This window comes from Ambystoma mexicanum, chromosome 4p, assembly GCF_040938575.1.
Source record: "Ambystoma mexicanum isolate Mex_15411 chromosome 4p, UKY_AmexF1_1, whole genome shotgun sequence".
Taxonomy (NCBI): Eukaryota; Metazoa; Chordata; class Amphibia; order Caudata; family Ambystomatidae; genus Ambystoma; species Ambystoma mexicanum.
Window position 1 is genome coordinate 1,273,246,644 of NC_090927.1, and position 24,086 is coordinate 1,273,270,729.

General features: G+C 44.1%; 1 protein-coding gene across 3 annotated transcripts in view; it reads right to left on the reverse strand.

Moving 5' to 3' along the window:
* Positions 1 to 24,086, reverse strand: part of SMOC2 (SPARC related modular calcium binding 2) — an 884,027-nt gene that overhangs the window by 501,427 nt on the left and 358,514 nt on the right. For 2 of the 3 annotated variants that reach the window (XM_069606961.1, XM_069606962.1), the window contains exons 3-4: positions 17,811 to 17,917; positions 13,482 to 13,581 (exon numbers count right to left, since the gene is read on the reverse strand). In XM_069606961.1, the coding sequence (XP_069463062.1) occupies positions 13,482 to 13,581; positions 17,811 to 17,917 (207 nt within the window). The remainder of the gene's footprint in view (positions 1 to 13,481; positions 13,582 to 17,810; positions 17,918 to 24,086) is intronic. The other variant, XM_069606960.1, reaches the window with a different exon arrangement.

Here is a 24,086-nt window from a genome sequence, read left to right on the forward strand (position 1 = left end):
CAAAAAAACAACAATCTTACTAGGCCCAGTGACATTAAGAGCACAGAAGTGTATGGTAAAGGGAAAAGGGGGAAAGTGCATGGAAGGGGGAGGAGTGGAAATTTACGGAACAGAGGACAGAATAGAATAAATATGAATAAGTACAATAAATAAATAATAAAATCACTAAACAATGGTAGTGCAGCCAGCAACTGACAAGTGCTAGGTTAGTCAGAATAGGGTATATCTGATAGTGCAGAAGAAAAGTGGGTGGGGGACTGTATGGGTACAGATACAGACCCCAGTGCAAGTGGTGGCCCAGAGGAAGTGCAGGAGGGTGGCAGGGTGAGCAGGTACCTGGGCCCGAAAGACAGAGGGTGGCCATGTGCACAGTGCCGAGAGAGAGAACAGATCAGCAGGGGAGAAGAGGGGGAAAAGGCAGAGCTGAAGAGAAAGGTCATGAGGTGCTTCCGGAACTGGGGATGGTTCCCCTTAAGTTTCAAAGTGGCAGGGAGGCTGTTCCAAAGGGAGGACTCAGTTGAAGACAGAGATCTACCCCTGCCATGTTTCTTTGAAAAATGACTCACCTTGAGGGAGTTAGAGGTATAGGAGTGAAGGGCTTGAGAGGGGAGGTATTTATGGTGGGAAAGTCGAAGGTATTTTGGACCCAGGGCCCAGAAAGCCTTGTGGACAATGCAGAGGGGTTTAAATGTAATCCTTGCATCCACTGGGAGCCAATGGAGGGATTTCAGAGCTGGAGAGATACAATCCCAGGGCTTGAGGCCAAGGACAAACCTTGCAGTCCTCTTCTGGATTAGTTGTAAAGGGCGGAGAGTGGAGGCAGGTAGATTTAGAAAGAGGCTGTTACAGGTGTCCAATCTGGAGAGAACGAGAGATTGGGAGACAGTGAGCTTCTGAGGGAAGGAGAGGAAAGGCAGAGTACCTCAAAGGAGGTGCAGTAAGAAGTTTGATTTTATTAGAAACGTCAGAGATGTGTGAGGAGAAGGACAGCATAGAGTCAAAGATGGCCCTCAGGTTCTTAGCCTCGCAGGTGGGGGTAGGAGGAGGGCAAATGGAGGCCGACCAGAGAGTGAGGGCAAAGGATGATGAAGGTGTACCAATTTGAGGATCTAAGTCTTGTTGCGATTTAGACAAAGATCACTAGCGGCACACCAATTTAGAATGGCGATTAGGCAATCAGAGATGAGGGAAGGAGAGGAGGTGGCTGAAGGAAGCCTGAAAATGAGTTGGGTGTCATCAGCATAGTACTGAAAATGTGAGCAGAACATGGAAATGCAATAGGCGAGAGTTGTCAGGTATTGGTTGAAAAGCCGTGGCGAGAGGTTAGACCCCTGGCGAACACCGAGGGTAGAGAGGGAGATAGAAGATAGGAAGGACCCAAGTTGTACCTGGGAGGGTCGATCAGAGAGGAAAGAGGTCAGCCAGGCCAGAGCCTGATCGATGATGCCCAGGTTGTCACTGAGATGGTTGAGCAGGGTAGTATGGTAGACCGTGTCAAAAGCAGAGAAGAGATCAAGTAGGATGAGGACAGAGGCAATGTTAGAGTCAAGGTTGTAGAGCAGTTCTTCATGGATGTTCAGGATAGCAGTTTCCATGCTTCTGGCAGCTCTGAAGCCAGATTGGTGGTCGTGGAGAGAGCCAACAAAATCAGAATGAAGGTTAAGCTGAGAGATGGCCAGTTTTTCCAGGAGTTTACCCAGAAAGGGTGTAATGGAGATTGGGCAATAGTTAGCCAGACAAGAAGGATCATCGGTGGGTTTCTTGAGGAGAGGATGCACAAGGGAGTGCTTCAGAGGGGAGGGGAATGATCCAGAGGCAAAGTAGAGGTTGCAGAAATGGGCAAGGACCCAATTGTTTTAGAGGAACAGGGATGGGCCTGTTTTGATGAGGCTTTCATAGATCGGACTTGTCTAGCAACCTCATCAGGAGAGAAAAGAAGAAAGGAGGAGAAAGACAGATGGGGTAGCCGAAGGAGGGTCAGTAAGCAGAGAAGGAGAGGGGATAGAAGGGGAGCGGGAAAGAGGGTGGACATGATGTCCTGTGTTTAAGAGATAAAGTGAGAGGCGAGAGCATTGTAAAGAGCCTGGGAGATGAGTCGAGGGGTAGAGACTGCAGCAGGGTTGGCAAGCTCCTTACAGATTTCAAAGAGTTCGGCCGAGTTGATAGATGCTGCAGAGACACAGGCTTGAATGTGGGCTCTCTTCTTGGTGTGGACAGAGAGTCTGTATTGTCTTTGGAGTAGGCGGCAGGCCAGTTTGTCAGAGGATGAGCAAGTAGGACAAGTAGGAAGGGTCCGGAGTACAGAGGCAGGGAGGATGTTTATCGCATATGATGTGGCCTTGAGGGATGCAAGGGTGGCAGTGAGATATTATATAGTGAGGGTCTTGAAAGCTGTCCAGGTAGTTGTCATTTTGCAAGATGGGATGTGTATTGGTGGTGGATTTTTCGATGGCATGCTGTACAAGTGGGTCAGGGAGAGAGCTGATGCAGTGCTTAATGGCTTTGAAGAAGTTTCTGCTTTGATTTTTGACCTTGACTAGGGTGTTTTGGTAGTAGTTGGCCTTGGCAGTGGTGATCAGTCATGGTGGTAGTTGGCCTTGGCACTGGTGATCAGTCATGGTAAGAGATTGATTAATCCATGGTCAGTTGGTAATTGGTAGAGCAATAGGCCTTCATGCTGAATGTGCATACTCAATTAAAATTACCCTATTACATGGGCCTTTTTTCATAACAACAGATGCTTATGTTGATACCAGTATCCTAGCAACATGTGTCATTCCAGCCAAACAGTAGAATGTGCACTAAAAAAATGTAAATTTAACTAGGGAAAACACATTATACACTCTAGTTTTTGACCATTTTGTCCATTCTGAAGACCAGAGCTAGATTTGAATTCAGCGGGAACAACACACATATACAAATATATAATCAAATGTATGAATTATTCATTTATTTTCATATTTTAATAACTCTGTTATGCACAAAGTCAAGAAAATATAAAGGATATCTCCAAATTCAGAATATTCTTGTGGATACACAACACATTGATACTGAAATCATCAGGGAAATAAATAATTAATTTCATTTTTGAATGAACATTCGAAATAAGAGGGCTAACTCATGGCTAATTGTCACTTTATGATAAAGAGAATTCAATGGGGCAATCGAACCAAAGAGGAGGATCATGGTAGGTGTGAGTTAGTGAAGGGGAATTACCACAGGCTTTGTCCAATACAAACATGCCTTATCAAATTATGTGCATGGTTGAAGTTTGCCGGGTATTTAAATTCAAACACATCTGAAGAGATGAGAGTTCAGGGAAAGCAGAAAAGGAAGAGAGCCTGTTTGACAGGAGAAAAGCGAGTTGGGATTCCACCTGTGTGTACCTGATGAAAATATCATTAAGAACACCTTTTCCAGAAGGAGCTTTATGCAAAGGTTTTTTCCAAGACAGAATCATATTATCTGAGAAGGGTTTTGGGAGCAGATGGACAGACAGAAAGGGAGAGCCTATCAGGTGGTGATTCTGGTACCAGGTTGATGTCCCAACCTGTTTGGTGCATTTAAATGGCAAACCAGTAGATAATCCCAGGGCATTTAGATAAATGCCCCAAGAATTATTTAAATCCAAGTTTGCAATTAAAAGTATTCCGGGGGAACCCTCCATGCAAGCTATGCGCAAAAGGATGGATTAAGTCTTAAAATTAGACTGTTCAGACGTATGTTCTTTTTAAAAAATAATTTTCCTACATATACAGTGTGAATTTGAATGAACATTTTAGCGAGGCAATAGCAGACAGGATTTGTTTTTTTCTATAGAGAAGCAGCTAGAATTTGTGTGGAAGTTTGTGGGTGACGTTTCCGGCATTGGACATTAGGAGAACACCTTTCATTTCTTGACATTATTATTTTAAATAAAAGAGAATATATGTATATTTTTTTTAACTTTATTTTGGTTTTTCAAACAAAAGAACAAACGACAATAAACAAATTGTGCTGTGTGCTGAGAGATCCCTGCTACCCCCCCCCCTCCGGCTCCCTGATGATATTATAATGGATATAACATAGTCATAATTCACATAATCTATGCATTGCAGACCGCATTTGATTGAGCACAGAGTCTGTGTGAAGTGGATTTTGTAGTTGAATTATGTGAGGAGTCAGTGTTCGAGGTAGACGTTAAATAGGAAATATATGGGCCCCAGATGTCCGGGGGTCGGGCGTGAAGAGGCAGGGTTTTGATGAAGTCTGTTTCCACGTCCCGGCAGAAGGTTACTTCATTTAACCATCTTTGTAGAGAGGGTGATGGTCCTCATCCCCATGACATTGCGATCCTTTTGTGCGCCAGCACCAGTAATAGTACAGCTAGCCTTTACACCGAGGACGGCATGTGTCTGGTTATGCCAAGTAGCGCTAGTGTGAATGGGATTCCATTGCTGTTCCAATTATTGGCAAAGTATTTTCGAGTACAAGGTTCCTGAATTGGGTTATGGATGGGCATGCCCAGACCAAGTGATGAAATGTGCTACTGGGACATTGCATCATTCACATGACACTGACATTGCCAGACATTGTGAGTGAAGTTCCCTGGGGTGTGGTGTACCTGGTGCAAGTCATTAAAATGTATTTGTTTATATCATGTGTTGAGCGATACCCTCTGGGTTTGACCCAGAATATAGGCCCAATCTTCATCTGGTATCATAGCCTTCAAGGAGAATATTAAGATAAATTAAAGAAGACTGTTTCTTGTTCCAGATTTTGTGGGGGGATTGTCATGGTTCATATTATAAAAATAATCAATTATTAAACTGTAAATACATTCCACAAATAGAAGTCATTACAGGCGAAAGAGGAAAGTCTATCATGTAGAATGAAGTGCTCTATTATGTTGACGGAGGATGGTAAGTCCAGAAGGATAATGTCTATGGACCCTCCTGAGTTACTGACTCTCAAAAAGTAATTCTGATGCAGTTGAGGGCATATTCTGTACCATTAACGGGTGAAAGTCACATTGTTGATCATTCATGTTGTAGAGAGATCACACATGATGTTGAGCTAGATGCTGATGCATTTTCTGTTTATTTTTGCAGAAGATGTAGTGTTGTTGATGGGTTTATAGTTTGCAGGTTTCAGGATATCCAGAGTTTGCTTCTGGAGATGCGGGTTAAGCCCTTCACTGCTTTGGCCGACTTTAAAAAGAATCTGAAGATCTTCCTCTTCACTGCTCCTTAGTTCTGTTCTTCTTTGATCCTGATTTCTCTACTCATTACTGACTGACTGTCTTGTTTTGTTCCATGTGCGCCGTGAGGCCTGCAGGCGATTTGGCGCTCTATCAAGAATTAAAATAAATAAAATATAAATATATAAATAAATAAATAATGTAACAAATCTAAGACTGAAATCCTTTCCTTTGTGCCTCCAAATAGTCTTCAGAATCTCACTTCCTGGACCGTCTACTTTCCTTCCTTTACTTCCTTCCTGCTAGTGCTTCAGAAACTTGGCAAGTGGATGAACTGAACGGTAACTCTCATCCTTCACATAAACACAGGTAAGAAGTCCTGTATCTTCCATATCAGGAGGCTTACATTACTTCCCTACAATTTACACAGAATCGTGGTGGGTGACATAATGAACTCGTGATTATACTATAGAGATTCACTCTTCGACATTCTCCCTGCCACCACAACAACAATCTCAGGTGGTCCAGAATGCAGCCATCCATCTAATTTATGGCCTATCTAAGAGGTGAAACATATCAGAGGACTAGCCTTCGTTACACTGACACCTAGTGAAGTATCAAATTAGATTAAAGATACCATGAGACATTTACAGATCTCTACATGGGAACCACCTTCCTATCTCACTGAAATGATTCACTGTTCTGTTCCCTCACGATGTGTATGACCACACCTTAATGTTACCCTTGCTATTATTAGAGTTTCCCTGTTCGACATGAGGTGTCCTACGGTTCCATGTCTGGGGCCCCAGCCACAGGAACACTCTTTACTCCTTTAAGGTGACCCCAAGTACCCTAAATTCAGATCCAGCTTAAAGACAGTTCTTTTTGACACCGAGGCACCCTGGTGTTTTCTGCACAACAGGGCAGAGATGGCGATACATCTGCAGTGTGCACAATGCATCTGTTACTACTCGCTCCTTCTGAGCTAAATGGTGTGGGATTCCACTACAGTATAATACTAGCAGGAACTTCACTAGTCGTTATTAATGCACGTGCTTTTGCTAGGCAGAGCGTATGAGGTACAAAGAAATATATATTTTGTTCAGTGCTTCTGCCCCTCCTCCCAAAAACATTCCAACCCACCGAAGTGATAAGAATCACTGATGCAGACCCATGCATATATCATTTACACATGATTTGTAACCTTTTTTAAACACTCTGGGAGATTGGAAGTTGACTTCCCGAGTGCTTAAGGACTTCGCATCTGATTCTGTTTTGGCAGCTATGCCAAACTACCACAACATATGCAAGATACACACATAGACATACGACAGATATACGTTTTCAGAAAGTAGAAACGGACTAGGCATAGATACATTAGAAATGTTCTGAGGAAGGTATTGGGAATGTGGGAGACATAAAATACGATTCATCATCAACAAAGAGCAGGGAGTATGTAGAAAGAGAGAGAAGAAAAGAGAAGGAAATTATGGAATAGAGAGAGGCAAGGAGACGGAAAGAATGAGAGAAATGGCAAGGGAGGAAGGTAGATAAGGAGAGAAATTAGACAAAAGAAGCCATGAAGTGGAGTAAGAGGAATACAGAGTTGGAAATAGGAAAACCAAAAGGCTTACATATATTTAGTAGGTTGATAAGCAGAGAAAAATACATAGATAAATAGACAGATAGATAGATAGATAGATAGATAGATAGATAGATAGATAGATAGATAGATAGATAGATAGATAGATATGGAGAGATAGAGAAATGAGATTGGGATGTGGACTGGAGAGCAATAGAGAGATGGGAGCAGAGAGAGAAAAGACAGGACGTTTTAGACGCTGTGAAAAAAAAGGTTGCTAGGCAGCCATCTGAAAGATAGATTATTGTAGAATGTCTGCATTGAAGAACCATCCACATCTAACAAATATACTTTCTCACTAAAAAGGTATCTTCCAATGAGCGCAAAGGACTTTAGGATTCATTAATTTACCTCATAAAGTCTATCCGTGGCACGGTATAGAGCTGCAGTGCTCCTCATTTAATCAGAATATGTTGAAGATATTAGTGACTTCTTATCAAATGAGGCCATTCCCTGCAAGCCAATTCCTGCACCTCCTTACTCAGGGCTATTCACTTCCGTGGTTTCTGGCACCATGTGCACTACTGTCATGTAGTCACTTGAAAGCATGACGTAACTAATCAAAAATGTGAATAGCTTGTGAACAATATGGTCTACTTGATGCATGATTTTGTGTACCCTGTGTAACACAATGAACATGCTTTGCTGAACATTGAGATATATTTTTGCTTCTCCCTCGCATACTACACTACATTAAGTATGAATCATTAAAAAGAGTATATCATTCATTTTATTTCATTTATTTATTGGATATTTGTACGGCGTCTATACAACAAAAGGTGTTTCAAGGCGCCACAAGACAAAAAAGTGGGTCAGGGTTAAAATGGAGAAAGGCACAGTAACGGTTAGGCCTTGTGACATTTGGATCATGCAAGTGCAGAAAAGAAGAGCGAGGAGAAGGGAGTGCCGGTCTGCGAAAAAACAAGTGCTAAGGTGGGAAGGAAAAGGGTGATGAAGCAAGTGCTAAGGGAAGCCCAGAATGCAAGTGTGAGGGAATGCAGGTAAGTGCAAGGGGGGTGGACTGAGTGGGGGGAGTGAGGGAACCTGAAGCCCCGCATTACTCAGCAAGAACCTGGCATCCAGTACATGAGTCAGAAGAAGGTGCTAACAGGGGAGGGCGAAAGTGAAGGAGGAGGGTCTTGAGGAGCTTCCGGAGCATAAGGAGATCTGGGCCAAGCCTGAGAGGGGCCTGGAGACTATTCCAGAGTGAGGCTCCTGTGGATGAGAGACATCTACCCTCCACTCTTTGCTTAGAAAAACATCTGACTAGTAGGGAGTTGGAGCTAGCTATCACAAGATTCAGTAATGTCCTCTTCTTCTGATGAAATCTCCGTCCCCCCTCCTTCCCCTTCCTCCTCACCTTTATCCTTTGTCTTGGGGTCTCTCTTCTTCCTTCCTTTCAGGTTTGGTTTCTCCTTTTTTTTAAGAAGGTAAGGACGGCCACGGAAGGACGCCACAGTGCCACTAGGATAGTGGGCTGTGATCAATTCCCTGTGACTGTCAGTAATGGGGAAAAAGCCAGAGGCATAAAAAACCCCAACCACAAGAATGGATGACAGCTGCTGATCGACCCACCGGAAGGCAAGTAGTTTTGATGGCTCCAATGGTAAGATGCACACAGAAAGGTAGATATTGGCAACAGTCGACCATTCAGGAGCAACAGAAGTCCACCAGGAGGAAGCACGGTAAGTAAGCAAAAGCGTACTGGTACTTGTTGAGCAAAGAGAAGGGCCAGCAGAGAACACAAGAAGACAGGAGGACAGAAGGAGAGGGAGGAGCCAGAACGGCGGACAAGGGAAGTAAGACAAAAGGCAAGCAGGTAAAACACAAGAAGGCAGCTGAAGACAGGATAGCGGGTGGAAACCGCAATGAGAAAACACTTGGAGCGTAACAACACAGGGAAGCCTAAAGTTGCAACGCGTCCGTAACCCAGAAGAGGTTGGCTAAATACTTCCAGTACGGACGCGAAGACGAAAAACTAGACCGGCCAGGCACGTAAGAAAGAAACGTGTTGGCACAAACAATAGCGGCCCCCTTTCCAGCGGTCCCAGACCCGCCATCTGTGCCAGGGCATGACACTAGCGGACTGAAGGCTCTAGCGGAGAGGTATTTAGGGAGAAAGAGTAGGATGTAGTGGGGTCCCAGGCCTTAGAAAGCCTTGTGGATGATGCAGCAACTGGGACCTAGTGAAGAGAAATTAGGGCTGGAGAGATGAGAGATGCGGTCCTTGGGCTTGAGGCCAACAACAAGTTTTGCAGTCCTAATCTGGATTAGTTGAAGGGGATAAAGGGAGGAAGAAGGAAGATCGAGGAAGAGGGTGTTACAGTAATCAAGCCTAGAGAGAACTAGAGCTCTGGAAACATTGAGTTTCTGGGGGAAGTTGAGGAAAGGAAGGATACCTCTGAGAAGGTGCTGTGATAATGGACCTTCTTGGCAAGGTCTGTGATGTGAGGAGAGAAGGAGAGAGAGGAATCCAAGATGACACCATGGTTTTTTGCCTCACAAGAGGGTGAGGAGAGGGGACCCATAGATGGCGGCCAGAGGGAGAGAGGGAAGGTGGGAGCTGGGGTCCCAATGAAAAGGATCTCAGTCTTACTGGCATTATGGCAGAGATCATTGGTAGCACACCATGAATGAAGAGCAGTTAGACAGTCAGGGATGAGAGGAGGAGGAAGAGGAGGGAAGCTTGAAGGAGACCTAAATGTTGTCTGGATAACACTGGAAGTGAGAAGAGAAGGAAAAAATCAATTGGGCCAAAGGGGCAAGGTAGATGTTGAAAAGCCACGGTGGGAGGATAGAGCATTGTGAGAAGCTGCAGGTAGAGAGTGTGTTAGGGGAGAGAAAAGAACCAAGTTGAACCTGGGCAGGTCAGTTGAAGAGGAAGGAAGTCAACTAGTCCAGTGCCAGGCCTGTCATGCCCAGCGTGTCACAGAGGCGATTTGTCAGGATGGCATGATTGACCGTGTTGAAGGCACAGGGAAGATCCAGGAGATTAAGAACAACTGGAGAGTTGGAGTCAACATTAGAGAGCAAGTAATCACGGGTGTTCAGTAGAGTAGTTTTCATGCCTCTTGCAGCTCTGACGGTGTGCTGGGTCAGTTGAGAGATGGCCAGCTTTTCCAGCAGTTTGCCCAAACAGGGCGTGATGGAGATATGGCGATAGTTAGCAGGGCAGGAGGGTTCACAAGAGGGATTTCTATTAAGGGGATCCACAAGACAGTGCTTGAGACGAAGAGAGAAGGAGCTGGTGGAAAAGGTGTTGTTACAGAAATCAGCCAGGGAAGGTGCAAGGGAGGCAATGTTGTCCTTGATAGTTCTGGAATAGCATTGGAGCACCTGTTTGGAGAAGACATTCATAGAGAGAACTAATCTAGATACTTCATACAGTGCTATGGGAGAGAAGGAGGAGAGAAGTAGGGAAGGGGAGAGGGGAGTCAATGGAGGTACGACAGCTCGGGAGGAAGGAGAGAGGGGGAAGAGGAGAGTGAGGACAAAATGTCCTGAGTTCTGGAGACAAAATGTCCTGAGTTTTGGAAAGGAAGTGGTATGCCAGAGGGATACAGAGGGTCATGGGAGATGTGGAGAATGCAGAGGAATTGGCAAGCTCCTTGCAGATTTTAAACAGTTGTTAATGGCCCCGGAGATGCATACTTGAATGTGCGTCCTCTTCTCCGAGCGAATGGGCAGTCTGTATTGCCTTTGGAGCAGGCAACAGTCCGGTTTGTCAGAGGATGAGTCTGATGCCTGCCACTTCCTCTCAGCCACTCACTTACATTTCAGAGAGGCTAGGTCGGAGTGGTACCAAGTGTTGCGCTTGGAGGCAGGCTTCATTCAAATCCTCATGACAGGGGCAAGAATATTAAGGGTATTGGTGATAGAAAGGTGAATATTAGCAAGGACACTGTCAATGTGGGGGTTTGTGGTAGGGGTGGGAGGGGGAATGAAAGTGGCAGCAAAGGCAGCAACTGACATTCGCTTCATCGGTCAAATGCTGGAGAAGGAGGCAGGCAGTGCAGGCAAAGGCTTAATGGGGGCTCGAAGAGATCCAGATGAGAAGACAGGTGGAAATAGTCAGACCAGGAGAGAGGTGTAGTGAGAGGGTTGGAGATAGGAATGTCTGAGGAGATGAAAGCATCCAAGGTGTCTCTGCCAGAGTGCGTCGGACCAGAGGGATGAATGGTGAGGAAGAGAACATTACAGAGGTTGCAGAAGAGTTGAGTGGCCGCATCCGAAGAGTCAAGGTGAATATTGAAGTCACAGAGGAGGAGATGTTTGGAGGTAGAAGAAAGAAGGGAAGAGGTGAGGTCTGGACACTCATGGAGCAAGAGGGTGATCGGACCAGGGGTCCTGTAGAATGTGGCAAGAGTCAGTGAAATGGTTGGAGAGACACTGAGCCTGCAGATTAGGCAAAGGAGGAGTAGGATTGAGTAGGAATGATAGTATCAGGGATCCAGTCAGGGAAGATCAAGGCCAATCCACCTGGAGACCAGTTAGGCCTTGGCTTGGAGAGGATCTTGTAATCTTCAGGCAGGAGGGTGTCAAAAGCAGTGACAGAGCTGGCAGTTAACCACGTGTCCACGTAGCAACCACTTCCAGAGTCCTTTGGAAAAATGCCTTCAGAAGCAAAGGTGTGTATGGAGCCAACCTTTCTGTTCTCTGATATAATTGTGTGTATAATTCAATAAGAGAAGGAGAAATGTATGTGCATTATCAAATTCACATAAAATAGCACAGGTATGTGTGATTTCTAAAGCTGTTTTATATAACAGCACGTGACATTAGACAACAATAACAAGAGGACATTAATAATACAGAAGGTCAATTAATAATAGCTACAGCCAACTGATGCAAAAGACTGGAAACAAATAAGTAAGCACAGATTTCCAACTTGTTGTTGCACTGTGTCAAATGGAACGGAAGCACATGCTTAGTTTGGCTGCACTCTCAAAACATATGTCAGACTGCACAATGCCACCTATTAACCCTGTGTGATACTCAACTGCTGTAAGCATGTGTTAGTGCCAGATTGCCTAGCATCACTAATTACCGGCTTACGGTAGGGCAATCCTGTACACTCAAGGTTTAGTGCATGTGATAGTGCACTCCTGTACACCTGGTGCTGGTGCCTGGCTTCATAGTGTTGCACAATGGCATGGCACAAAGAATACAACGGTAGCATTCCCATGCACAACAAAGGGCCACTCGCTAAAAGTGTGTCCGTGTTCAGCCATGCCTCATGGAGCAGCCGGCTCCCTTTACAAAATGATATCAATGCACATACATGAAGCAAACAGATGGAACACATATCAGTGCAGTGGTCAGGGGCGTCTCTAGGCGGTCCTACAGGTACCATTCTACAACTCGGGCCCAGATGGACCTGGTAACAAAAGTTTTTTTTTTGCAAAAAGTAGTCAAAAGCCATTTAGCTACTTTTTCAGGAATTTTAAAATGACATCGCTTTGAGGTACATCTCACTCTTTATAAGCTCTTTCAGGTTAGAATCAAGGAGGGAAATCTGCATCGTTTTTTGTGGCCATCAAGCATTTTTCTGACTGTTTAGTCATGCATTACTTGTGCCAACCTGGGCAATACCACCTATTAACCAGATGGGGTTCTGGACTATGCATTTAGCCTTGAAACAACAACTGCAAAGCCCATTTAATACCTAATTATGAGTTGTGGTTAATGAAGAAAACCCACAGATTGCAATGATTTACCCTCAGGAATGTTCCCACATTGCATAGAAAATGCGGCAGCTTCAGTGAAACAACATGCCCTGGCCAAAATGGTAGACTGCCCAAGCTGCAACTGAAATGTACTCCTAATCCATTGCAATGACTAGCTAGTGGTACTTCCCAACCGGCACAGCTTGACCCCTTGTCATGAAACGGTGTCAGAGAACAAGGATTCACTGCTCGCTGCTGTACACATGCTGCGAATGGCAGATCACGTGCAAAGTGCCCTATGAGAATGGACAACCAGGATTGGGTGAAATGGGACAAGGCCTCCCTCTTCAGAATAGCACGTGGGGTGATGTCCCAGTACTGCCTGACACCTGAGGTTTTCACCGGATATCTGTAGGAGAAGTATGTCAAAGGAACATATTGGGGACGGCCCGAACACCCCAGCACACTGAGACCGCTTGGAGGCCGCACGCCCCGCCCGAAGCATCATTCCAGCGAGCGGTGTGGGGATAGAACACATTTGCAAATTTTGAATTGAAAACATTGGGATAAAGCGGCTCTGCCTGAAAGTGCAGTGAGAGTAATTGAAATTGTCCTTGATTATGCGGGGGCTGCTGAAGAAAGACTGGAGGCACCTCCCATCTTTAAGATCGTCCTGTTCTTAAGCTGCACGCCTTTCTCTAATGTTTGCCCCTGAATGAAGTTGCTCCAGTTTCAAGAAATTGAAGTGGCTCGTTTGGTAAGGCAGACATTCTCAATTTAGAAATCTACGATTTAGTACATTTCAAGTCAAGACTGATACAAAGGGTGTATATGCAACATTAATTGACACATTATGCTGGCAATATTGTTTATGTGACATGATAAGGCAGAATGTTCATGCAATAGAAATGGATTTTACAAATATCAAGAAAAAGCATCTGCTGGGTGCAATCATTTATTTCCCCCAAACATCATTAGAAAGGGTGTGATGTACCTGGGCATCTCGGAGTTTTGTGGGAGACGGCTGTGCCACTTATTGGGCGCCCAATGGGGTTGACACACCAGCAGTATCCCGTGTAGCTGTGGCATTGCACCTGCAATGGAATCATGTTCAGCATGAGAACGTTGCAAAGCGCATCACATGATGGTGCATTCTTTAAAGAACGTGTTAACTTTTATTTCACCTTGAACTCTCTTTAAAAATATAACGAGTTAATACCATCATCAGTAAGGAAACATTTAGCAAATAGATCTCTGAGCTAATAAGGTGCTGCCTACACTAACCTGGGGATAGAGAGCAAATCGCTAGAGAAAATCAAAAGAACACAACTGTCAATCTGCAGTGTTCATCCTTACATAGGGGTGCCTATTACCACATTTTTAAGGGACTTAGTTTTAGTCACTCTGAGTTTCCTAGGGTCATCCGGACGTGGACCCTTGCTCACTGTGCTCAGAGAGGCGTTGCTTTACCTCACTGATGAGGACCAACAAGGCTGAAACACGTGTATGGGGTTGTTGTTGGTACTTTTGATCAGAAGAGATTTGCCATAGCATTCTGGTGCTGGACTGCCCATGTGTGTGGGACAAAGACTGATATGCAAATGGTTATTTCGCTTCTGTGAAAGGAACATTGTTTTTCCTCCTGAATCAGGGAGGCTCCCCTGTTCAGGGTATGAGTAGAGATATTTAATTGTTCACCAATCAGACAAAGAAGAAGCCAACTGTTGTTCGTTTCTCCTATGTCACATTGGTTTCATTCATTAATGTATATGTCCTGAATATCAGTCTTTGTAAGAATGAATTGTGAACATGTTGCTGTTTTTTTAATAAATATTAAAATATGTATATTTTTGGAAAATCCATAGTGATCTGCCCAAATCCATGTTAAAGTGGTGGAGATAACTATGTCAGGTGGCGCCTGATAACTAACATAGGACGGAAAGGAAGGAAGCTGTTTTGTGGGAATTTGTATACTTTGTATTAACCTGTCCTCACCCACACAGCCCCTAAAAAGAGGACACTGTAGCTCTAGGTAGCTGACCTTCTGTGAAAGGTACAGTGAGCTCAAGTGTGAATGCAGACTCTTGAGTGTGTACCCTACCAAAGAACAGGCCATTTTGCTGTGTTCATTTTCGCAGAGCAGCGCGATTACTATTATTTGAATGGCCAAGATAACAAGTCTTGCTTTTATTTTTGGTATACCACACTTCTGTCGAATGGCAACTGTACAGACTGCATGTGCACCAAACTTTGCAAAGCTTTTCTTTACCACAGATGATTAGTTTGAATAAGGTAGATATAAAGGAGCTGCTGAAGGGGGGGTCTCCCCCTGATTTCTGTGGTAAAAAAAGCAGTACAAACGGTGGAAACAATTTTGGTGAAAATAGGCAAACCTTCATAGAAGCTTATTTTTAATCCTCAAGAACAGTGGTGAATGCATTTGTTGTGGGGGTGTACCCTAATATGACATGGATAGAGAAAATGTGTGAGGTACTTTCCTATACTCAATGGCAAGGCAGTGCACCCCAACAACAGCCTCACAGGTATTGTCTTACTGTGAACTATGATCTATATTCTTTCATAAATAGGACAGAAATATAACTTTTTCTTTGCTTCTACGGTTCAATTTATGAACTTGGAACTCTGAATTTGTCATAGGCAATTTTCTTGAATGTTCACCTTACTCTAAACAAATGCCATACCTGCTGAAGAACCAGTTAAAAAATGGATCTGCATATTTGTCTTTGAGCATTTTTCATTCTTTAAACTGATCCTAGTCATTTTCAGCATGTTTCTATTTTACAGTTTTGTACATGCTCATTGCTGGTGTTTGCTTTTTATTCTTTGGCTGAAATCCACACCAAGCAACCTGTGTCTGGGGCACCGGTTTAGGTGCTGACATCTCGAAATTGTATGAATCATGAATCATACTATTCCCAATCTTTCCTTTATTAATGTTTTACCAGGTTGTGTCTAATTTTCCAAGTCAAATTTCCTAGAGTGTGGAGGCTGTGAGTAGTTGGGAGGCAGGATAATTTGTGTTGATACCAATAGTTGTGATGCTGAATTTGCTACACTGTACACATAACTGCAAGAAATGATAAACCACTTGCAACACCCAGCTTGTTATATGCTGACCTTTCTCTCTCTCTCTCTCTCCCTCTCTCTCTATCTCTCTCTCTCTCTCTCTCGCTCTCTCTCTCTCGATCAATCTCTGTCTCACTCTCTTTCTCTCCTTCTCGCTCTTTTTGCTCTTTGACTCTCTGTCACTCATTCTCTCTTTATTCTATGTTATTCTCTCTCATTGTGCAGGAGTTGTGTAGTGTTGTGTTCTTAGGTGCATATTTGTAGGAGCCACCAAAACCATCGCAGACAGCAGTGCCACTGGAAAAAAACGATATCTTGAAGAATTGTTTGGGGTGTACTCTGATTTTTTTTGCATTAGGAACTATTAAATAGGCCTGATTTCATCATACTAACTTTGCAAAGTGTCTCTTTTTAAAATGTTCCAATGTTCACTTCTAATGATCACTACTCATGCATTCTGTAGACATAATAAAAATGTTACGCTTGTTTTACAGAGGAAATGATAATATCAAAACCTAAAATAACCATATAAATTATTTTTCGATAAAAGTGTATCATTCCCAGGTGGACAGTCGGGTAGACTCCTACTGTACTCTTTCTAAATAGCCTTATGGGAACGCAGAATGGAACAAATAGAACCAATGAGCGTGTATGGCTGCTTTGCATACAGACCAAAAGCATTTTTGGGACATAAGAATACCCACAGATCGAAATATCGCTGTTATAAAAGGCACATATGCTTGAATCACAAAGTACATAATGAACACTGGACTTGGTGACCATTTCACCTTTCACAACATTCACTCTAACAATACAATGTCTGTAATCATGATTCATATGTATTAATTTCGACAGTGAAAGAAACTGAATTATTTTTCATCTGAGGATAAAATAGTTGTGACATCTGCAACTCAATTGGCATGCTATTGCTGTCTTTCTTCTTGCTTTTGGGAGGCACTAGGTGTCATTGCGAGTATGTCCAATCCACAATGCGCAGCTATATTTACACAATTACACACATAGCATTGTTATGTGCGTGTTATTGATCTGTTGTAACTATCCACCTTGGGGGATATATAAATGTTCACTTTCATATAGAATCTTCAACAAGTGACTCAGCTATGTATTGTTCACACTCAGTGCTTTAAGTGGGCCGGGGCCTGCCGGGGCCGGGCCCCGGCAGTCTCCAGAAAGTGGGGCTGAGCCGAGGCCCAGCCGGGGCCCCCCATCCCACACAACATTGGCGGGATGCATTATCCCGCCGCGACGGGAGATGCGCCCGTCATTATGCCGGCCAAGCTGACAGAAGTGCCAGCCAGCCACAGCGACGCTGAGGCTGGCGGCACTTCTGTCAGTTAGTGTAACTCCCTCTGATAACCCCTCATTAGGGTCATCAGAGGAAGTTACTGTCCCTTTGTTTTCCCTCCCCAGGTCATTGACTCCCCGCGGGCTCGATGATCTAATATGCATATTAAATCACGGAGCCCGCGGGTTCGCAGAGGGTGAAAGACGCCTCGGGCTCAGTGATCTATGTGCTCTGAGCAGATAGATCACAGAGCCTGAGGTACCTTTCTCCGTCGGCAAAGCTTTATAAAAGATGCCTTGAACTGTGCACGTTTCAAGCCATCTTTTATAAAGGTAGAAATATTTCTATGTTTATAAAAGAAGGCTTGAAACGTGCACAATTCAAGGCATCTTTTATAAAGCTTTGTCGACGGACAAAGCCACCTTGCGGTTTGTTTTGTCCGTCATCAACGCTTTATAAAAGATGCCTTGAATTGTTTACGTGTCAAGCCATCTTTTAGAAACATAGAAACATGTTACAAATATCTATGTTCATAAAAGGTGGCTTGAAAAGTACACAAACCATAGTAAGGTAAGCACACAAGTGTGCGTAACTTACTATGGTTTGTGAACTTTTCAAGCCACCTTTTATAAACATAGAAATATGTAACATTGCTATGTTTATAAAATATGGCTTGAAAAGTACACACATCATAGTAGTACGCATACAAACATAAATGCTCACATACATTTATATATTTGTTTGCACACCTTACTATGATTTGTGCACGTTTAGGCCACGCCCACAATGAAAGCCACGCCCCCAAACGAAGGCCCCCCTCAATTTCTTACCCCACTTAAAGCACTGTTCACACTGTTTTCCAGCCGTCAAAATGGACCATCATCCTGAATTCATACATTGCCAAACATTCCAAAACAAAATGCTGACAACCTGGTTGTATGTGCCGTCTTCATTGCACTCCGGAATGAACACTTGCTGAAACTCCTTGCGGGCTTGTTCTTGGGTATATTTTCTCTCTGCTACACATCTGGAAACTTCTAGAGAAAAGGAATACAGCAAGAACGAAGATGATGTGAGACTATGCACACTGTGGCTGGCATTACATCATGCAGATGCACACAAAAGAAAACCATTAAATGCAAAATAGTATGCCTGCCTTTGCGAGACTCTGAACATCAACAATGGAAAAAACAAAGGCTTGAAATCCAAAGAATAAACATGTTCTTTAAATTGTTTGTAAAATATAAAAGCCAAATGGTAACTGTAGCTGCTATGCCGCTTTCAGGGAGGCACGCCATTTACAGACTTAAAATAAAGTGGTACAGATTTGTACTAAGCAAGTTAAAAGCACATGGTGCAATTGTCATATTGTGTTCATCAATAGATTAATGACACCATCCCAAGGCTATTGCGTTACCGTGGAGTTCAAACGTTCTCGACCGATTATTCAATTAGAGTGAATATCAGCTTGCAACAAGGTTCTGCTAATGGAGGCTAATATCCGCCTTTTCCAGAATTTGATAGGCCAATAAAGCGCTTCTCCTACATAAACGTGTTCTGAGTCTTTTGCTGCTATGTTAACAGTCTATTCATATTCATACGGACGCAATGGCCACAGCATGTACACACTAATGCGAAGCACTCCACAACGTGCACAGGTCTATATAAACTAGCATGTTTCAGTTTTACACGTCTGTTACATGCCAAAGTCCCACATGATTATGGGCAGCTGGTAATGAGTAGTTGCACTGACCTATAAAGTATGACTTCCTGGTGAGTTTAGGTTCAGATTATTGCGTGGAAAGAGTAGTCACTTGACCTATGAAATGCCATTAGTGCTTTACAATGTGTACATTCAGCGTTACTTTATTGGAGCTTCATGCTTTCAACCTACTGTGGACATGATATGCAAACTTCGCCACAGCAGATGAAAAGATTGCTAGCAGGCGTTCAGGGCCCTCTCCAAACAAATCCACCACTGCACTTCAGGGTCCTCTGTACAGACGTGTGTTGAAAGGTGCCTTTCTTCACAGATCACTCTGAGTCCCATGTACAAAAGGAAACTTCTTTACTTCCGTTACGATGCAGATAAAAACAGCAATAGGTCGTCGCCAGGCACAGGTTAGCGGAACATCCACCAGCCACCTTGTCTATGAGGCAGTCTCTCATCAACTGCCATTCAGAGAACACCCAGCAGAGGAGACTCACACAACATTCCACTCCCAGGCACTCATGGCAGCACACACATACTGAGCAAAGTAGATAGGGAAAGATAAGAATCAACACACCCCCTCCTTATGCGCAACATACACACATATCTAGCACCACAAAGCTGTACATCCCTAACTCTCCAATTCCCATTCCAATTTCCACACTAGTATAAATCTCCACTCAGGAACAAAACCCTAACATCGTCCTCGCATGCCATTCAAATGCAGGCTCACATGACAGCGGGAAAAATGAACTACACGCACTAACTCCCCTCTAAGAACACGCGATAAGAAGAGAGGTGGCACACTTGAACTATTGAAAGAATACCAAACACAACTCTTGCACGCCACTAGAACACTTTCTAGTCTTACTGACAAGTAGCCACTGTGAGTCAGCACCCTTTAGCACAGCAAAAACACGCACGTTAGTACACCGAACATGAATCTGCTGCACAGCTCCTTTTAAAATCCATAAAACCAATTTAGGATAATCCATCACTCAGCGACACAGCCAGTGTTGTCCCAAGCATCCAACACTAGTGCCAGGGTGAATAATGCCCTTGCCAAAACAACCACTCTTTGTTATATCCTCTACACAGCTGCCTAACACCTCTCCCGCAAAATGCACCAAACGCCACTTAGGTGTGCAGCAATGCAAAATGCACCACTTGGGTTTTCAACACCTCTCCAAAAATGACACGGGTGTCCAACACCCCAAAATGACACTTGTCTAGCACCCAAAAATGAATGACACCGGCCTCCAACACCCCAAAGTGAAACAGGTTTCCAAAACCCCAAAATAGCACTGGTTTCCAACACATCTCACAATAGGTGGATAAACACCTCTACTACACATAAGTGCCCAACACCGTGGAACTTTGAGCATAGCCATAATAACATTAGCTATGTACTCCAAGCAAACATTTGCCTACCACCACAAAGTTGCACAATAGACAAAACAGTGCACTATCACTCTTTTTTTGCAAAGCCATATGCAGACATTGGTTTACCAGGTACACGTTTGCATCTCCACCCACAACAGCGCACCAGCCTCTAGTTGCCCATCCACTATGGTAGATACCTAGCTCAAGCTCCTTAGCTCAAGCTGTTGACAACCTTGCACCGTTGGGAGTATGTAAAGCTAAACCACTGGGCCACATAAATGCCTGGTTTACTCCAGATCTCAAGGTACTCCGTACTAAGAAACGGGCATCGGAAACTGCGTGGAGGAATGATCTGACAACATCTAACAAAGCACTCTTCTCCTTCTCTTCTAAAGCCTATAAACTAGCCATACTCAACGCTAAAGGTTCCATGTATAACACACAAATTGACAAGGCCAACTCATCCACTAGAGAGCTATTTGCTATAGTAAGGGAACTGGAATCTCATTGCCCTCACTAACAACAGTTTGAAAGACAAAACCTGGTGCACAAACATTCAAACTGCCCTGCTAGACAAAATATCCTCTCTCCAAAAAAGGATCCTGTTAAAGAAAAATAAGGTCATCTCAACAGTGGTTTCACCCGAATTTACACCATTCCTGCCCATCTCAATACTAATCTTTTCACTGTTGAACCTGTCTCAGAACCTCAGGTAATCAAAATCATAAAAGGTCTCAAACCTCCTAGATGCCTAGGGGACATCTGCCCGGCTATAGTTATCAAAGATTGGACAGAAGCCTTTGCATCTTTCTTCTCTTCACTTATCAATGCTTCTTTCTCTTCTAACACAGTCCCAGCTAATCTCAAAGATGCCTGGGTCCTACCACTTCTAAAGAAACCCACGCTAGATCCTAACATCCCTACCGACTACCCCCCTATCACAACTGTCCCTTTCCTCATATACATTTTAGACAGAGCAGCTTACTTACAGATTCAGGCACAACTGGAATCCAACAACCTGCTGGGCCTGTATCAGTCAGGGTTTCGACCGGGCCATGGCACTGAATCAGCCTACTTGACCTAAAGACCCAACTGGATAAGATCAAAGATGCTGGTAAAATGGCTCTCCTCTTATTGTTGGTCCTCTCAGCTGCCTTTGACTTGGTTGACCATCAAACCCTCTGTCATCACCTCTCCACAGTAGCCCATTTTTCAGAGCAAGCAACCACTTGGATCTCACCCTTTCTCGCTAACAGAACAATGAGAGTTTTCTCACCATCCGCATCTGCCCAGCCACCCCAGTCACGTGTGGCATCCTGCAAGGTTCCTTCATCTCCCCTACCCTTTACAATGACTTCACAAAGCCAGTCTTTGACTTCTGTACTCCCAGGGTATCTCCTACACCAAATATGTGGACGATACTCAGATTCCTCTAACGCTCTCAGGCAACTACACCACGGACCCCAACACTCTAGGTGCAGTCATTCATACCATCCAGTCTTGGATGGCATACCACTCACTCTGCCTCAATGATGATAAGACCGTGCTGCACTTGGTCAGCTCACAGCCCCAGCTAAACAAACTCAACGTTGCCTAGAAATCATTCATCATTGACAGCATTTCCATTCCAGTCTCTCAGGAGGTCAAACACCTCAAGGTTTATCTTGACTCCAAACTATTCTCATCTAAACATGTAAATGCAATTTCCTCCTCAGCACCGTACACGACTAAGTTAATCAATGCATGCATACTTTTTCTCTCCCCAGACAGCTGTATCACTATCACAAGCGCACTAATAGTGTCCCGACTTCACTATTGTAACTCTCTATTTGCTGGCACCGTACCAACACCTGCAACATCATTAAGCTGAAAATTATTCAAAACAAAGCCCACAGAGCAGCCTTGAACATCCCTAAAAAGATCATATATCCAAAGCCAGAAGAAATGTGCACTGGCTACCTATCCGTGAAAACATTTTGTTGAAAACCTTAGCCATCACCCACAAGTATTTCTCTGATACTGCACCACAATATCTGTCTTCCGAATACTCAACCTTCCAGACCCACTCGATCTACATACTTTCATCGCCTCACCACTCCTAGATACAAACGTCAAAGAACAAGTGCCCTCAGCTTCCCGGAGATTGTGGCCAAGAACTGGAATGCCCTCGCACTCTTGCTATGGTCAAAACACTCATACTAGCAACTAAAAACTTGCCTATTTTCACAAGATCACAACTCTAAAGACCCTACCCAGTAAGACTCGCCTCAAATGTATGTTAGTTTTGGGCTCATACTAACTTCTATGTATTATTGTATTCATTTTGTTGTTTATGCTTTTCTATCTGACCAGCGCCTTAATGCATAAGGGCTTAGCACACTCTATAAATGTCAAACTAAATGAATGAATAAGTAAGTAGGTACAACAAACATGGAAAACATAAGCACTCATGAGTCATTGTCCAGACCTAACGTTTACAACCAAGGTTGCACCTGTAGAGAAAATCATAGTTAATATTTAAACCTACATTTTAATGATAGTGCACTGTGTCTACACAATTATATCAGTATCTTTGATTATCGCAAACAGAGGCCACAACATGCATCCTATGCACCAAAATGTATCACTTGTTCTTGCTTGTTACAATCCTCTCATCACAACTCTATCCAAACTAAGCAGTATTACTGTTTATTACTGCTCACACTCTTAATAACACCCTGTGTAAAACTACCACCACCACTGCCATTTCTTCACAAATGAAATACGAACACAGCACCATTGCAACTTCCAGGTTGCATGGCACCAAGTCAGTGCTGGAAGCCATAACCACAATGCCAATGTCACTGGGCCCCCCAAACAGTACCTCCAATGCATGCATAGCCTCCAGGTATTTCAGGTGTCACTGTGACGCACCACTCAGCCCCTGCTCTCCTGCACTGCCGACACTACTTCTGCTTGTAGAACACTGTAATACCTGCCTCTCACAGGCTCGATGATGATCCAGGCTCCTCACAGCAGGTTGTCAATGGCACTTCACTCCAGAGCTCCTACAGAGGCTGGCCACTATCATGGCATGTACCAGGGTCCTTTCCTCTCTAGAATACCTGAGTGTAGGGCGTGGAATGTGCCTGGATCTGAAATGGCCCATTGGTAATGGAGCGTTACAACATGTGACATTCCCTGAAATCATAATTTGTTCTGCTGGCTCCCAACAGAATGGAGCACAGTCTACACTCCTTCAACACTGCCAAGCCCCTCTTGCCATGGCCTTTCCACTCCACCAGCCCCACAGTCTCCATACACCGGCACTCTTGCTGTTGCTGGTCTGCTCTGCTGCACAATGGCCTTCATTGAGAGACCGCCTCCAGCTTCTTACCGCAACCCTTGATGCCTTCACCTAAGGGTCTTGCGCTTCCCCTATTTCACTGCATTGTTCTATGATGCCTTCTTGTGACCTGCAAGGCACACTTCTCCTAATGTTGTGCACTTCAGCACACTGGGGACCATGTTTCATCAAATCTTGGACAACAGCTGACCTCCAGTACTTTGGTAAGTTCCCAAAGGACGCTCATACTATGTTTGCCTCCTTCTATGCAATCCTTAATTGTACACCAGTGCTCATCACACAATTCATGAAGGCCACTTAAATCTCCTGAAATGCAGCACTTTTCCGTACAGACAGGCCCCATTTATTGTAATGGTAAAGGTACCGCTTCACCTGTCAGTGGCAGTTTCCACCTGTAGACCTCCCTACTGCACAGACAACCCTGGAGGCTGGCAACCTCACACTGGAGAGAGGGTATCTTCCTGGGTTCGGCGGGTGGGGCAGTGGATGTCCTGTCCTAGGTCTGTCCTCCCAGCACAGCTCAGGTTCGTCCTTGGCACCATGCAGGCTCATCTCGTCATTAATTTTGAAAGGTGGTTTTCTTCACAGATCACTCAAAGACCCACGTACAAAAGGAAACTTCTTTGCTTCAGTTACTTCAGTTACAGATCAGATAAGAACTGGACCTGGTGACAAGACACAGGTTACATAGGGGAACATCCACCTGCCAGCCTTGCTCTACGTCAGCCTCTCATCAACTGTCATTCAAAGAACACCCAGCAGAGAA